Source organism: Carassius carassius, chromosome 11, assembly GCF_963082965.1.
Source record: "Carassius carassius chromosome 11, fCarCar2.1, whole genome shotgun sequence".
Taxonomy (NCBI): domain Eukaryota; kingdom Metazoa; phylum Chordata; class Actinopteri; order Cypriniformes; family Cyprinidae; genus Carassius; species Carassius carassius.
In genome coordinates this window covers 3,565,948-3,583,496 of record NC_081765.1, presented here as the reverse complement: position 1 = coordinate 3,583,496, position 17,549 = coordinate 3,565,948, and the positions used below count along the sequence as shown (strand labels likewise).

Sequence of the window (17,549 nt, the reverse complement as noted above, 5' to 3'; positions counted from 1 at the left end):
AAATGTAAAAAACGTCCCAACTTTTCCGGAATTCGGGTTGTAGTTAAAAAGGTACTTTAAATTTAACTGATTTGATATTATTAGCACTTAATATACATTTAAAATTATAAATAATTTACATTTAATTGAAAAAAACAAACAAACATGCAATGAGCAATGAAGTGTGTTAAAACCTGACATCACTTACACTTACAGTAAGAGTTTTCTTTTATAGTAAAGTGAAAGTGAAAAAAAGTTAAAGTTTTCTGAAATACTCTTTTAAGTTATTAATATTTAAAAAAGGAGATGGCATTGTTAACCTGGGTTAGTACTGTCAAAACTGCCTTTTTAACACCTTCAAAAATTAGACTGTCTATAAAGAGTTATTACACTATATGCATTGCATTAAAAGTGATTTTCTGCACTCTTCTCCAGGTTTAAAACTTTATTACTGAATGTTAAAATAGATATGAGTTGTGCATGATAAAGTAAAGTTATATTCAAAATCTTCCTGAATGTCTTTGGTAGCAGAGGATAAGGAGTTTGCTGCTGAACTGGAGGAGAAAACTCGAATGAAAGCCACGTTCAGCTCTGTTATTAAAGACGTTGAGGTGGTGGAAGGCAGTGCTGCTCGATTCGACTGCAAAATTGAAGGTACAATTACATGACTATGCACTGCCGAAGCATTCTATTGATAAAATATGGTGCATGGACTAAATGTGAATAAACGTGGTGTACAATAAAATTAAAATGTTTGAATGTTTTTGAGGGAAGTCCCTTATGCAGTAAAAAATAGAGAAACATTTCTGATTATTATCAATTCTGAAAACAATTGTGCTGCTTCATGTTTTTGTGGAAGCCATTGAAACAAAAGAACAGCATTCATTTGAAGTGGAAATAGTTTGTAGCTGTGCAACTTTCTTTGTTTTGATCAGCGTCTGTGCTAAATAAAATGTAGAGTCTTTTGATATCCATGCATTTTGTGTCAGGTTATTTATATCGTTTATTTAATATGCATATTTTGTAATCATGCACTCCCAGGTTATCCTGACCCAGAGGTGGTGTGGTTTAAGGACGACCAGCCGATAAAAGAGACGCGCCATTTTCAGATCGATTATGACGAAGATGGAAATTGCAGTCTTGTTATTTCTGAGGTCAGCGGTGATGATGATGCAAAGTACACCTGCAAGGCCATGAACAGCGTCGGGGAGGCCACCTGCACCGCCGAACTCATCGTGGAGGTGATGGGAGAGGAAGAGGAAGAGGAAGAGGAGGAGGAAGAGTAGAAGACAACCACTTTTGTCACGTTTCTCTTTTTCGCTTGGTGCCTTTTTCTCACTGTCTTTCGGTCTTTCCGATGATGTGGATGATGCTTGATTGCACTTCTAATTTGTTCTTTTTGTATTTATGCAACCGCCAAAGTCAGATATCAGATTTGTTTATCACAAGACATCAATATTACTCACATTCCATTGGTTGCTTGCTCTTCATTGTCATGTTTGACTCTAAACTAAACTCACATGTGTTTGTGACCGTGTGAACTTCCTGTCTGTTAGCAAAGCTTTATTTAAGCACTGTAAACTCATGTAAGGTTGTGTGTTTTTATCTGGAGACATTTTCCTCCTTTCACCATCTTTCATAAGTAGCAGCACTCGACAGATATTTGGAGACGTGTTAAACGTATTTTTATTTTATCATGAATGTCTGTAGATTATATTTCTTGAAATGTTTTTAGATATATACGCGTTTGAAAAAAGTGCAGATTGCATTATTGAGAACACTACAAATGTAGTTATTCACTTTAAAAAAAAATAAATTGATCACCTACAATTTGTAAATTGTGTTCACTTAAAAAGAAAAAGAAAAGTAATTGAAGTTGTTGAGTCATTGAAAGTTGTTAAATATTTCTGAAAGTCATAATCCGGTGAATCCACACTGCTTTTATAAAACTAATGAAAATATTAAAGGACACAATTTAAAATTTAAAACCAAAATAAATAAATAAATTAAATGGCATCTTTCTATTAGAAAAAATAGACACTGGCATGTTAAGTTGATATTGTTGTTTTTTTATTATTATTATTTATACTATATTTATTTATGTATTTAGTCATTCATTCATTTTAGAAGAAAAAATAAATATATAAAAAATGTTGGAAAAGTTGGGCTATTACGAAACATTACCAAAATATTAACATGTTGTTAGAGATAGTTTCAGGGTAGTATTTGAGACATCCTGAAATATAGTCAGGGGCATTCCTAATTAAAACAAGCCCATCCACTGAGGCCACTATGAGTACAATCTTCACCAGATGGCGCTTTAGTGTCACAACTATACATTCAATGTCTTATTCAACTTTTCCCATCTCTTGTCTCAAGATATTTTGTGCATAACACATTTCTGCCATTCTGCAACAGTTAGACAAAACATTAATTATCTACTCTATGTTAAAATATAAGAAGTTTTATGTTTCCTAACTGAAGAATCACCATTTAAGCCAGTACTGATATCACGTCTAATCAGCACATCATTTCAGGTCCCATGGTTGCGTTCACTGTGAAATGAGTTCAGCCCTTGTCTGGGTCACAGCAAACATGGTTTAAAACGAGTGCCATCGTCCCATACAATGTGCTCTCTGTGTTGTGTCCCTGTGTGGAGTTTGTGGAGTTTAAGAACATTGCTTCCTTCATTTGGCTCGCAGACAAATTTAGAAACATCTGTCCTGCAACAGAGATTGTATTCTTCTCCTTTATTTTTGGCATTTTATAAGTCCTTGTAGTGCCTTTGGGCCTCTGAGGGTCTCCCTCAGCGTCTTTGGTTTCAGCAGCTGTGGGCTGCCTGTGTCTCTTTTCTCTTTTGTATGAAGTCTGGTCTCTCCGACCTCATATTAGCAGGCTCGTGTCTGAAAGGACAGAGAGATATGACTGCATCAACGTGACTGCGCTTTCCCAGCATTTAACCATACAGTATCACACACTGTGCCATCACATGATCAAATGGGTGGTTGTAAATACTTACATAAGCCAGCTAGCAAATTATGTTAGAAATCAAAAAGTGCTAAAATTTGTTAAAAATTCACTTTTAACAAATATATGTTTACAAATATACTGTAGACTCTCTCCTCTGGAGATGCATCAACATCGGATATTTTTTTACATTAAGGAGCAACTGTGAGATATAAAGACAACTATGAAAAGTCACAATTATTAAATACAGCCTATGTGCGTTTTAATTATTTTTGTACAATATTTTACATTTTGTCTTGTTTGTGCAAATGTAATTTCCCTCACGTGTTTCTTTTCTTTTCTTTTCTTTTCTTTTCTTTTCTTTTCTTTTCTTTTCTTTTCGTTATCTATTCTGTTGCCTAGTGTTGTTGTTCAGTGAAAAAAGAGAACTATTGAACTGTATTTTATTTGCGTATGTTGTAAATAGACTATAAATCAATAATTCAATCATTTTTATGATAAAGCGGTCATCAGTCAGCCACGCCTACCAAGCGGATCTCATGAATTATTCATGAGCACAGCCTTCGCTATAGTAGGATTGGTAAATACTCTTGAGGGGCGGAGTTGAAGAGCCTGAGCCTGTAGTTGTCTGCTGTGCTGAAGTGCGTTTCAGAGTCTGGATCATGAAGAACACAAGAGCTCACTGGGAGTGGTGCGGACATTGTGTAATGTGCGAATAGGACACGATATTTGCGCTCTTGGTGCCCGTGTGAAGTTATAATGCAGCTGCTGCTGCTGCTGATCTCCATGAAGTGTTCAAGCTCAGATAAAGTCGGGCAGACAGTGATAACGGATACCGGACACATACAGGACAAACCCGTAGAATAAGAGTGTGATTGACATATTGAAGAAGAGATGGGGAACGCAGGGAGCATGAACCAACACACTGACCCCAGAGGACACCACATGCCCCTCAAACTGCCCATGCCCGAGCCGGCCGAGCTGGAGGACAGATTTGCGCTCGTCCTGGTCTGTACTAATGACAAAACAACTTTCTTTTGACTTCTTTCTTTGTTGCACTTCTATTCTATTCTATTCTATTCTATTCTATTCTATTCTATTCTATTGACTTGGTAGAAGTTGTTTTATTTATTTACATACAAAAGTATCAACTTTAGTCATATAAAGAGGTTACTTTGCCATATTACGTTTACTGCAGTTTTACTCTTTTCTATTCTATACTTGGTTGTGTAGTTGCTCTTTTATTTATTATCATGCACACTATATAGATCAGTTTTGTAGACATCTAAAGACATGTTTACTTTGCCATTTTACATTTGACTGCAATTCCATTCCATTCCATTCCATTTATTTACATTCAAAGATATAATAATCTGTTTTGTAGACATAAACAGATGTTTACTTTGCCATTTTACTTTTTATTGCTATTCTATTCTTTTTATTTGGTATTACCATCAGACACCATCAAACATGGAACTGTATGAAACGTCATTTATAAACTGATTGATACACTTTCAACAGACCAGTGTAAAAAAACAGAACAGTGGCTAGCTACAAGTGAATACAATAGAATAGAATAGAACTCAGGATAATGTAAGATGGCAAAGTAAACCTCTTTATATGTCAAAAAGTGATCCATGTAATTTTGAATGTTAATATATAAAACAACTACATACAATATATAAAACAACTGTTTTATATATTTACATTCAAAATTACATGGATCACCGTTCTGTTTTTTACACTGGTCTGTTGAAAGTTTATAAATCAGTTTATAAATGACGTTTCATACAGTTCCATGGTTGATGGTGTCTGATGGTAATACCAGTACTTTGGTATATACTATGGTATTTAATGTAATTATCGTATTTCATGTGCCGTATTATTATTAACTGGTGCTTCAGAGAAAATGTTACTACCATGATACAATGACCTATGGTACTTTTTGTTTGAAATTCAGGTGTGTCTCTCTGGGTTTTTTGTTCAGAGATGTTCAGTAACCTATTGTAACTTCAGCTTGGATGATAGAGCGACTGCAAATGAACTATGTTTATTATTATTTCAGTTTAATGTCATTTCGTTCATAAATATATTAATAATGGTTCTGTCTTTGGGGCTGAAAGTGCTGCTTAGTAAAATATATTTGTCCTTGATATCTCTAGATGGGTTGTCCCACTTCTGTCATCGGAAAGTTAGCTTATCCCTGATTTCCACCACTCCTTTCCAGAGAATCAAATAACCACATGTCAGATACAAAATAGTTTGTTATTTAATATTATTATACACTCTAAAAAAATGATGGATTAAATAGGAACGAACCCAGCAACTGGGTTGTTTTCAACCAACAGCTGGGTTAAATGTTTAACCCAACCACTGGGTCAAAACAACCCAATCGCTGGGTTAGTCCATATTTTATTGTATTTTTCCTAGCATTTTTTAGAGTGTATTTAATACCGCCATTTTCAAGACGTCATCAAACTCCATCGTCATGTGCCATTGTCTAGAACAGCTGTTTCCAAACATTTCTTACTCACTATTACTTTTTAGCTTAATGCCGATTTGAATAAGGCACAGGAAATGATGTCATGAAGTTGGAATCTACGATCCTTTGCCTCTGTGTGTCTGAAGAATGCGAGGAATGTATTAGATTAGTATGCAGCTACCTGAAGTGTGCTGTGTGTTGAGTTCTGGCCGTCTGCTAGGCCTGGTTTTATAGGGACATATAGATGTAGGTCAGATCTAATGCTTCACTAGCACTAGACAAACCCTTTCAATTAACACACACTCACACAGACTATGCAGAGAGCTGGAGGTTTCGTCAAGGAAACCAGCTAGTGCCAGAATGGGGGAGTTCATTCAGCCCTTAAGGCAATGGAGTTGGTTTGGATCTCTTTCTTTCTCAGACCCTCAGGCTGTGGTTATTCTACAAATTGAGGTTTCCCTTTCCATTCAATATCCTTAGCTAGAAAACACTCTTTTCTAGGCTTTCTAACTTTTGTGTTTTTAGCCAACTTCTCTCTGTGAGTGTGTAACTTGTCTTTGTTTGTGGTTGTTTAATAGCAGTCACAGTGTTCTTGTTCAGGTAATTGACCAGAGTCTCAAGCGGATGAATCCTGGTCAGTCATGGCTGACGTCACTGTCTTGTTCGAGCAGATTGGAAGCTCTCACACTTAATCTGTGTGTTTCTAAGTCTTGATACACACCACACAGAGCACTGCTTGGGAATGCTATTGTCTTGACTAGCTATCATGATCGGTATCAGTCTGTATCAATAGCCATGTGTGAAACTAAAGTTGTGTACTGTGGCCATTACATCACATCAAAAATAAATTATATATATATATATATAATGACATGATTTTCTTCCAAGTAAGATAAAGCAAGGGATAATGTACAGCTACAGGTAGATATTAATTACTGCAAGATAAAACCTTGGGCTATAGTAGTATACTATGCTATATATCATACAGTCATGTGATATTTTGGAAGACCAATTGAAAACATTTTGCAATTTTAACTCATTAACTCAGTCAGACTGCTTAGTTTTGGCCAATATGGTCAAAATCCTAACCATTTCATTTGCATCATTTACCCGTGGCAGTAATACATATTATCAAACAGTAATTAGGGTTGTAACTACATCAAGTAAATTGGCATAAATTGCATAAATTGAACAAAAAAATTTTGTTATCACCACAATAAGGAATAATTAACTCAACCTCAAAATAAATAAACAATTTATAACTCCAACTACTATAAGTATATATATATATATATATATATATATATATATATCGTATTATACACAACATATATTATCTCAACTTCTTGGTTATTTATAATATTGTATAATTCAGACACTATTGGCAATATATTTAACATTTATATACAGTACTTTCGACTTTACTTGAATACATATATGATACTCATGTAAAACAATCCATATAGCAAATCTTGGCTCTGTGATTGTTTATATTGTCACAAGATGTAAATGACACTATATTATCAGAAAAGTGCTATATATGTCCAAATTGACCCGCATACAGTATATACACATAAAGCTACATAGTAAATCTCAACTGCATCGCAAGATATTAACTATATTATTGCCCAGTTCTAATAAAAAAAATGAAAACAATACATTAAGATATTAAGATATAAACACTAACATGATAAAAAAATTGAACCCATCCATTAGAAAGCATATTTATTACAGTTTTACGATAGTAAAAATGACTTGTAACTGCTAATCTCCCACCTGACGTTTGACAATTTTACTACTGTTAACACCTCTTAACTCTTAACCTCTAAGATTTTATTTTTGCTAATTATAAGAATGTAGGTAAAACTGTAATGCAGAAATACAGAAAATATGTAAAATTTTCTAGTGGCACTGTAAATCAGCCTTCTGTATTCATTCAAGGGTATAAAGAATAAAAAGTGCATTTCATGTTTTTTATGCTTAAGTGATTGTAAAGCAGCCCTCAAATATAGTGATACTCTCAGTAATACAGAGCACACATCTGCCTGGGAGAAGTGTCCTGTCAGAGACTGGCAGGCTCTCACAGAGATGATGTCTTTTTTCTTGGCAGGCTGTGGTTGAGACATTAGGGACACTTTAGCACTGTAATCACAGCTTTGAGTGGTACAGTATTTACTGCTATTAAAGCCCTGCTGCGTGCCAACCCACGGACCTTTCCAGTTGCCTTACTGAGCAAGAAAGAAACTTGTCACGTTCGACTTCTGCTTGAGTGCTGCTTCCATCCACTGGTCGTCCTGATTAGCAGATTCAAGAAGATAGTCTGATTTTTAAAGACTAATGGTCTTGAACTTAAATTACCTGGGGTCCAAAACCCAAGTAGTGGTGTACTCTTCACTGGGGGCAACATATACAGCTCTGAAATATAAAGTTTTGTGCAGTTATATAGATCTGGTGTAGCTCAGTGCATCCGAATACCCAAACTTCTTTAATGGATGTGAGCACACAGTCTCCGACCTTGGCTACAATAATAATTGTCAGATTTACTGTCTTTTGTTTGGACATTACAGGTGATATTTATTAATCTTCCTTCATGATGCATCTTACATGTTCTCAGACTTCATAAGTAGCTATTTGACATGTTCTTAGCTTGTTTCATGGTGATGGAAAGATGTTTTGGGTCCAACTGGGCCAGAATGATTTTCAGCTCATAATGTTATGTGGAGTTAGCACTTTTTATTCCATTAGTTAGATCCTGACGTTAGATGCTGGATTTTGAGGTTTCAGGGATTCAGTTGAATGTTTAGGTTTCTTTTAGGTCATACTTTGCTGTTGGCTGAAATTTTGTGGAACATGCTGATTGTGAAACTCAGTCAAAGTGTAATTTAATTCACTCATTTTAGAGTGTTTGCACTCTTTTTTTTTACACACCATGATTAAAATTATAAACTGTATATATATATATATCTATATATATGTAATATATACTATATGTAAAGTTAAACATTCAAATGGTTGAAAGATTCAAGACATAGTCGGAGATTTAGCTTTGTACATTTTAGATTTCCAATAAATAAATGTCAGGAGAGCTGTTTCATGGAAAGTTCCATAAGCTGCACACTCTTAATCAACATCATCATCTACTATTTCTATTATAATACAGTGAAGGGAGTGTCCCTGTAACTAATTTCCACTGAGAAAACCCTTTAAACTTGCTTCATGGTTTCGTGCTTCATTACTGTTGTGAAATCAAAGCTCACAGGAACACAATAATGTGACCTCGTCCATGAAAACAAGGCTGTTTGCTACTTGACTTTGTGTGTGTAGCCTTATTGTTAACATATTTTCTCTTATCCCAGTTTATTATGCAGACACAACTATAACAGGTCTAATGGAACAAAAAGAGAGTCTTCACCTTTAAAGACGTCTAGTGTCAGAAAAAATAATTTCAAAAATATTTTCAATCTGCTATTGGCTGGGATACATAGGTAGTCGTCTCTAAACTCACAGCTTTAGATAGTTGGGATGCTCAAACAAATGTGTTTTGATAGTGCAACAGATTTCAGGGGAATTCAACTTTCATGTAATTGTACATTAAACTGGGCTCTGAGAATATTTTGTACATTTTCAAACGTATCGACTCAAATCATCTAATCTCCAGGTTTAATCACCGCACTAGGTTCAAGTTGGTATCTTGCTGTTTCTTGGTATCAGTTTCACTCTTTTATCCAACGTGGTGTCTGCCAATATACAGTGCATGCTTCTGGCTGGAGCCACAGCCACATTTGTGATTGAGTAAGGTCTCCCAGACTCAAATGACACGAGCATTATTATGGTAACCATAGCAGTCGCACGCTGCATGGTGAAGAACATCACGATGTGTTTCACTATGGCTTTAAAAAGGAATGTGTCTCACAATGCAGGTTTATTGCTTGTAAAAAGACAGCCAGGTTTGCCATGAGTAATTCATCTGAGAAACAACAGGATAACCCAAAACACAAGGACTGACTTTAATGACTTTAAATAAGTGTCACGAGCTGAGCTGTGACGTGCTCACAAAGCCAGCAGCCAGCCGAACGCCGCCGCTAACCTTCACTGTCATTGCCGTTTTGCTGATCTATTATGGGTGCACTATTTACAATAACGTTTACTACAGTTTGCCATAAATACCAGCTAGCATGCAATGTTGTTTAAGGTGCAGGGAAAGGCCTACCGGCATTCTTAAATGGCAAATGGTTGTGCTTGATTCCATGCATATATTACACAAACTATACATTGACATTTTGTCGCCCCTCTGTATTAACATCTTTTGGTATCAAGTAATGAAAATATCCACACTGGCTGTCAAACCGTTCTTTTTATTTAGTAAAAGCCCACCACCGTCCTGATCTCCGGTTCAACTTCCTGGTTTCGCGTGAGGAAGCCGAGGGGATGTACCACTGGGTTGAAATAGAGGGGTTTCGCGGGTGATGGGCGGGATAAACCATTATTGCAGGGGTGTTTTTGTGTTTTTACTTGTATGGGTTTTTTTCTTTACAAATGTGATTTTGGTAGGGGAGAAACGTTGGATATGTGTTTGTTTATTTGTTGTTTGCTTGTTTGATTTATTATTTAATTATTTTTATGTGGTTTCATGGATAATTGTTTTCTTAGCAGTAGGGCGATCTAGTGGGTGGGGCTACAGCTATTTTAAGGCTGTATTAGGCCCCATGGCCTCAGTTGAAGCAGGGCTGTGCTGAGAGAAAGAACTGTTGCATAGTAATGCTGGTTGGTACAGTGTGCAGGGTCCCACGAGACGTAGCCTGGCAACTTACTGCCTATTTATTTTCTTTATGAACAGTTTTTGTTTTGCATTATTTTTTTACTGTCCTGACACTGTAAATATTTTCACGTGTTTGAAAATATAAAGAAAAAAAAAAAAAATAAACAAGAAGCTTCTTAAGAAACTTGCATCTTCCCTGACTCCGCCCTCGGTCAGCTTGCCACATTTGGTGTCAGAAGTGGGATTGGGAGTCAGGTGGAAGTGAAGAGTTAAAACAAGCCAGGATGTCCACCAGAAGGAATAAGAAGGCGGAGGAAGATGGAGCGATGGGAGGCGACACTGAGCATATGGAGCCCACTCCAGATCCCGCCACTGCTGATCCTGCTATCAACCGGATGGCAAAGATGTTCGAAATCCTTTATGGAGGTGCAACGGGCCAGAGATGAGCGGCTGGAGAAGGAGTCGTCCAGGCAAGCCCATCAGTTCCAAGTCCTCACCCATCAGGTGACTCAGCTACAGCTGGATGTGGAGGTGACTCGGGAACGGAGGACCGTACCGCTTACAACGGACCTACAGGACCCTGCACCTGAGCCACCATCAGCCCCCAGCCGTCGGCCTAGAGGCTATGAACCAAAGATGGCTAAGCTGGAAGACTCTGATAACATCGAGCACTACCTAACCACCTTTGAGCGGCTCGCAACAGTCTTTGACTGGCCAGAGGAGGACTGGGCCATTCATCTCATTCCGCTCCTGACTGGCAAGGCCCGGAGTGCGTTTGTAGCTATGGATTCGGAGAGCACTTGAGACTATGACCTTTTAAAGGAGGCAGTGTTAAAAAAATATGAGATCAACTCGGAAACTTACCGCATGCAGTTTAGAGCCTTGGAGACCATGCCAGAGGAGACGCCCCAAGAGCTTTACGTCCGGCTGAAGGATCTCTTCTGCAACTGGGTCAAGTACGACAGGAGCAGCAAAGAGGATCTCATGGAACTTATCGTGCTGGAACAGTATCTCAGAGTGCTCTATCCAGAGGTGAAGACCTGGGTCAAGGAGCACAACCCAGCAACTGCAGCTGAGGCTGCCAAACTGGTAGAGAACTTTGTGGCAGCACACAGAGGCCCCAGGAGCTACCGGTATGCTGGGATGCTGGACAGACAAACCCGGGGTAAGTCTGTGGGTGTTGGTAGAGGAGTTGGTTTTGAAGCTACCCCTAGTCACAATGGAAATACCCTGTCCCTTCCCCCAGATAGTAGCAAGCTGCAAGGCATAACATGTTTTAATTGTGGTAGGGAAGGTCATAAGAGCCCCTCTTGCCCCCTCAGGAAGTCTAAGTACACCCACCTGTGTTATGTTCCCAATCCCACACCACCCTTTAAGAACCAGCAGAATAGGGACCCTGTTATTACCATCGAGCTTAATGGCAAGCTGGTCACAGCTCTCATAGACACAGGCTGTTCACAGACATTGGTGCAAGCTGATCTAGTCCCCCAAGAGTTCAAGAACTTTAATGACAAGCTTACTGTTGTTTGTGTTCATGGTGATCCGAGTGAGCACAGCACAGCGGATGTTTATGTTAGGGTGTGTGGTCAGACATATCTGCTTAGAGTAGGACTAGTCCCAAAACACCCCTATCCAGTGTTGTTGGGGCAGGATCTCCCTGTACTGCCGGAACTAGTGAGCAAGACTGCTTGGTGTGGGGTAGTCACTAGAGCTATTGCTAGGGAGCAACACCAAGAAGACCTGTCCGAATTGCTTTATCATGGAGAGGATATTCAGGTACAGCCCACATACACCAGGGAAGAGAGGTATGAGAGACGCAGACAAAAGGTTGGAGAGATTTTAGAACTTTCTCATATGCAGCCGGAGGCGGAGGTAGATGTCCCTAGTTTGACGGAGGAGAACGTAACTTTTAAGGTGGATCTGGCTAAAGAGCAGAGGGCGGACCCTACCCTAAGCCCCTTGTTTAAGAAAGCAGAGGAGGGTTTTTGTTTTGTTCCTGTACTTGGGAAGGAAGGGTACATTTTGCAGAACAACATCCTTTATAGGCAGAGTGAGGAAGGACTTCAGCTAGTGGTGCCCCACAAATTCAGAAAAGAGGTGCTGGAGCTAGGTCACACTATACCATGGGCTGGACACTTAGCTTATATGAAAACTCTGCAGAGAATAGGCAAGCGTTTTTATTGGCCAGGGCTATTTGGAGAAGTGAAGAGCTTTTGTAAGTCCTGTCCCCAGTGTCAGTTATCGGGAGGCAAAGGCCTTGCCCATGCCCCTTTAATTCCCTTACCGGTTATGGATATTCCCTTTCAACGGATAGGAATAGACATAGTTGGACCCCTGGAGAGGAGCACGTCAGGGAACAGATTCATTTTGGTTATATGTGATTATGCAACCAGATACCCAGAAGCGTTTCTAATGAGAGAGGTCACTACTAAAAAGGTTGCTACGGCCATGTTGCACCTGTTCTCCCGAGTAGGGATTTCCTGTGAGGTCCTAACAGATCAGGGCCCTAACTTTATGAGCAAAATCCTCCGACAAGTGTATGATCTGTTAGGGATAAAAAGAATCAGAACCACTCCTTATCACCCACAGACAGATGGACTAGTTGAGAGGTTCAATCAGACCCTGGTGAACATGCTCAGGAAGTTTGTGAATGACACTGGAAAGGACTGGGACCAGTGGCTACCTTACCTGCTGTTTGCATACAGGGAGGTCCCTCAGGCATCAACGGGATTCTCACCCTTCGAGCTCCTGTATGCACACCAGGTTCGAGGTCCACTGGATGTTTTGAAGGAGACCTGGGAAGGAGAGACCTCAGGCAAGACAGACATCATCTCCTATGTCCTGAAGATGAGGGAGAAGCTTGCAGCTGCAACTGCTTTGGCTCAGGAGAACCTCCGAAAAGCGCTAGGTCGGCAGAAGGCGTGGTATGATCGGTCAGCCCGTACACGCTCTTTCCAACTGGGGGAGAAGGTCCTGCTGTTGCTGCCAAGCTCAGACAACAAGCTGCTTGCAAAATGGCAAGGGCCGTATTCGGTGACCAAGAAGATGGGACAAGTGACCTACGAGGTCCACATGCCAGACCGGCGCAAGAAACATCAGGTCTTCCACGTAAATATGCTGAAGAAGTGGAGTGAGAGGCCGGAGCCGGCAGTGTCTGCAATGCTAATCCGTGCGGTTGAGGAGGAAGAAGAGTACAGTGAACAGTACTTGCCTGGCCGTGACGAAGAGAGCAAGCTGGATGTGAGTCATCTGTCAGAGGCTCGACAGCGTGAGCTCAGTCACTGCTTACCTGAAGGCCTCTTTGTGGAGCGACCGGGATGGACAGCAGTAGTGGAGCATCGGATTGTGCTGAAGGACGAACAGCCAGTGAGACAAGCTTCCTACCGGGTACCAGAACGCCTACTACCAGTCCTGAAGGAGGAGCTGGACATGATGTTACAGCTTGGAGCGATCGAGCCATCCTTCAGTGAGTGGAGCAGCCCAATCATCTTGGTTCCTAAAAAGGATGGTGGCCTTCGGTTCTGCCTGGACTTCAGGAAAGTCAACACCCAGGCCAAGTTTGATCCTTACCCCATGCCGAGGGTTGATGACTTGGTGGAGGGTTTGGGTAAGGCCAAGTTCCTGACTACCCTTGACCTCTGCAAGGGTTACTGGCAGGTGCCTTTATCAAAGGAGAGCAAGGAGCTGACGGCTTTCAGGACGCCGTTTGGTCATTTCCAGTTTACAGTGCTTCCATTTGGGTTGCATGGAGCGCCAGCCACATTCCAGCGCCTTATGGATAGAGTACTCAGGGGGACAGAGGGCTTTGCTGCCGCCTACCTTGACGACATCGTCATCTATAGTGCAAGCTGGGTGGAACATTTGCATCATCTACAGCATGTCCTCTCCCTGGTGAAAGAGGCGGGCCTGACTATCCACCCAAAGAAATGTGCCTTGGCTAAAGAAGAGACTTCCTACCTTGGCTTTGTGCTTGGCCGAGGTGTCATCCGCCCGCAAGTAGGGAAGGTGGAGGCCATCATGGCCGCAGAGCGACCAACCACTAAGAAACAGGTGCGTTCCTTTTTAGGGCTAGTGGGTTGGTACCGACGCTTTATCCCAAACTTTTCTGAGAGAGCAGTGGTGTTGACTGAGCTGACCCGCAAATGCCAGCCAAATAAGGTTGATTGGACTGAGGAGTGTGATGCAGCTTTTAAAGACTTGAAGGGCTCCTTGTGCAAGGAACCTGTGCTCCTCAGCCCAGACTTTGAGAAACTTTTCACGGTACAGACCGATGCCTCTGAGAGAGGGTTGGGGGCTGTTCTGTTGCAGGGAGACAGTGGACAACTCCAACCGGTGGCCTACATTAGCCGTAAGCTGCTGCCGAGGGAATGTAACTACTCCACAGTGGAGAAAGAGTGCCTAGCAATTAAGTGGGCATTGGACTCCTTCAGATACTATTTGCTTGGGCGCAAATTTGTCCTGGAGACTGATCACCGAGCATTGTCTTGGCTGGCACAAATGAGGGATTCTAATGCAAGGATCACACGGTGGTTCTTGGCAGTTCAGCCATTTGACTTTCACGTTTTGTACAGGGCTGGAAAAGTGAACTGTACGGCGGACTTCCTGTCTAGGATGCCACAGGGGGCATCTCTAGAAGGGGGGGGAAATGTCACGAGCTGAGCTGTGACGTGCTCACAAAGCCAGCAGCCAGCCGAACGCCGCCGCTAACCTTCACTGTCATTGCCGTTTTGCTGATCTATTATGGGTGCACTATTTACAATATCGTTTACTACAGTTTGCCATAAATACCAGCTAGCATGCAATGTTGTTTAAGGTGCAGGGAAAGGCCTACCGGCATTCTTAAATGGCAAATGGTTGTGCTTGATTCCATGCATATATTACACAAACTATACATTGACATTTTGTCGCCCATCTGTATTAACATATTTTGGTATCAAGTAATGAAAATATCCACACTGGCTGTCAAACCTTTCATTTTATTTAGTAAAAGCTTTGTTATTATAACAATGTACACATTTAACCCACCACCGTCCTGATCTCCGGTTCAACTTCCTGGTTTCGCGTGAGGAAGCCGAGGGGATGTACCACTGGGTTGAAATAGAGGGGTTTCGCGGGTGATGGGCGGGATAAACCATTATTGCAGGGGTGTTTTTGTGTTTTTACTTGTATGGGTTTTTTCTTTACAAATGTGATTTTGGTAGGGGAGAAACGTTGGATATGTGTTTGTTTATTTGTTGTTTGCTTGTTTGATTTATTATTTAATTATTTTTATGTGGTTTCATGGATAATTGTTTTCTTAGCAGTAGGGCGATCTAGTGGGTGGGGCTACAGCTATTTTAAGGCTGTATTAGGCCCCATGGCCTCAGTTGAAGCAGGGCTGTGCTGAGAGAAAGAACTGTTGCATAGTAATGCTGGTTGGTACAGTGTGCAGGGTCCCACGAGACGTAGCCTGGCAACTTACTGCCTATTTATTTTCTTTATGAACAGTTTTTGTTTTGCATAATTTTTTTACTGTCCTGACACTGTAAATATTTTCACGTGTTTGAAAATATAAAGAAAGAAAAAAAAATAAACAAGAAGCTTCTTAAGAAACTTGCATCTTCCCTGACTCCGCCCTCGGTCAGCTTGCCACATAAGACATTTAAAGTTGTGCTTCGGAAGAAGCTAAATTTAAGATTACATTTATTTTTCATTTCACCCTTTAAAAATGACGTCATGAGCTTGACTAAAGCCAAGCACAGATGGCTTTTTATAAGTGGACCGTGGTGTTGGTTTACTTCATTTTATGCATACATTATGCAATGTGTCTGTAAATCTTCCATTGTAAAGTCAGACATTAGATTTCATTTAACTGGAAAGATCTAGAGCACCAAGCCCCCCTAAAATGAGTCAAGTGTTGGCTTACTGTCGAGTCGAGTAAGGTGACTTATGTCTGTAAAAATGCAGTAGTTTTGACTTGAATCCCTTGATGGAAATGCTGTGGTAACACCCTCTCTGCACTTCTGCCTCTTGTAGGATTCTGCTGGAGTTAATGGGATGTTATTACACAGTTACTCAGATCACTACTTTAAAAAGGCTTGTTTTAATCGGTGGGTTAACATGATATTTGTTCTGCTTTATTATGCCTCGAGTCTTTTTTTAAATCTGATTGTTGGGTTGTGTGTGAATAGTACAGGGTTAAACATCCAAAGCAAAGGATTGTTTAACGATACTATTAACCAGATCAGGGTTTCCCAAACTGGGGTTTGTGAGAGAGAAACTGCAGAAGCATTCATGAGTTGATGAAAAGCTAAATAATGAAATCAAATGTAACACGTTTAAATGGAATGGTTAAAATAAATAAATAGGGCTGCACAATAAGTACAAACAAAGATGATTATCAAATCAAAGATTGTAATTTAAAGTATATAGGGCCGGATTTACTAACAGCTTGCACCAGCACAAACTGTCTTTTGGCTTTAAGAAACTACTGTCTGGATTTAAAGATGTGCAGTGAAAAATTAGCGGTGAAAATGCAGTCATTTTTGCGGCTGACCTTATTACAGGCAGTATGATGGTCTACATAGACTGCAATTGCTAAACGGTTAAAGCAACTGTGGATGGAAAAGATTACGCAATTTACTCTAGAAAGATCTTAATGAGAAATGTTTGAGCTCATATTATGTTCTCTTAATTCTGACTACAGACTTTGGCAAATCTGAGCAGAGATTTGAGAAACTCATGTGAGATTACAAAGGTCTTTTTATCCATTTGCTCTCAAATTAAGCTCATTATTGTCTAGATATTAAAGAGATCTAGGTTGTGATTGTCTTCTTTCTTCGAGTACATGTTGTACTGATTTTCGTATCATGGTTACCACAGTTAGCTCATTCATCTGTGATTGTGCTTGATGCAAAAAGGAGCCTCATTTTGATCTCTCAGTTTGATTGTCTTCAAGAGAAGGGAAGGCCATTTTTTTGAGCGGGGTGCGGGCCACACAGAGTGATCCGAGTCTTGAGCCCGGTATTAAAGGATCAGTCAGTGTGCTTTTGTTAGCCAGATGCTGTGAATTAAACACTGAGGCTGTTTTTCCTGTGAAGAGGGGGCCTTTACAGGCTTTATAGAATTCCCTCTGAGAATTTAGCTCTGGTTAAAAATAGAGAGAATGATCCTAATGAACAAAGAAACTTCACAGACAAACTGAAGTAGTGTTAGTGATGAAGAAAGTAAGGAGATTTTCAGACAATATCTCTAAGATTGCTTGAATAACACAATAAGGTTGTAGAGGCACATACTGTACAGTAGCTTAAAGTCTTGACACCGGAAAAGCTGTTGAACATTCCCACCTTGCCATTTTCCACAACATGTCATTAAAACAATGCA

The 17,549-nt window shown here is 40.1% G+C and overlaps 2 protein-coding genes across 6 annotated transcripts in view; both read left to right on the top strand.

Annotated features, from left to right (window-relative positions):
• LOC132152628 (myosin light chain kinase, smooth muscle-like) overlaps nt 1-1,809 on the top strand; it is an 86,806-nt gene extending 84,997 nt beyond the window's left edge. Inside the window, exons 31-32 of one of the 2 annotated variants that reach the window (XM_059561395.1) lie at nt 511-633; nt 1,021-1,809. In XM_059561395.1, coding sequence (XP_059417378.1) covers nt 511-633; nt 1,021-1,265 — 368 coding nt within the window. In that variant the 3' untranslated portion in view covers nt 1,266-1,809. Of the gene's footprint in view, nt 1-507; nt 634-1,020 lie in introns of both variants that reach the window. The other variant, XM_059561394.1, reaches the window with a different exon arrangement.
• A 1,775-nt stretch (nt 1,810-3,584) lies between these two features.
• LOC132152626 (formin-like protein 2) overlaps nt 3,585-17,549 on the top strand; it is a 70,669-nt gene continuing 56,704 nt past the window's right edge. For all 4 annotated transcript variants that reach the window (XM_059561389.1, XM_059561391.1, XM_059561392.1 and 1 more), the window contains exon 1: nt 3,585-3,954. In XM_059561389.1, the coding sequence (XP_059417372.1) occupies nt 3,841-3,954 (114 nt within the window). In that variant the 5' untranslated portion in view covers nt 3,585-3,840. The remainder of the gene's footprint in view (nt 3,955-17,549) is intronic.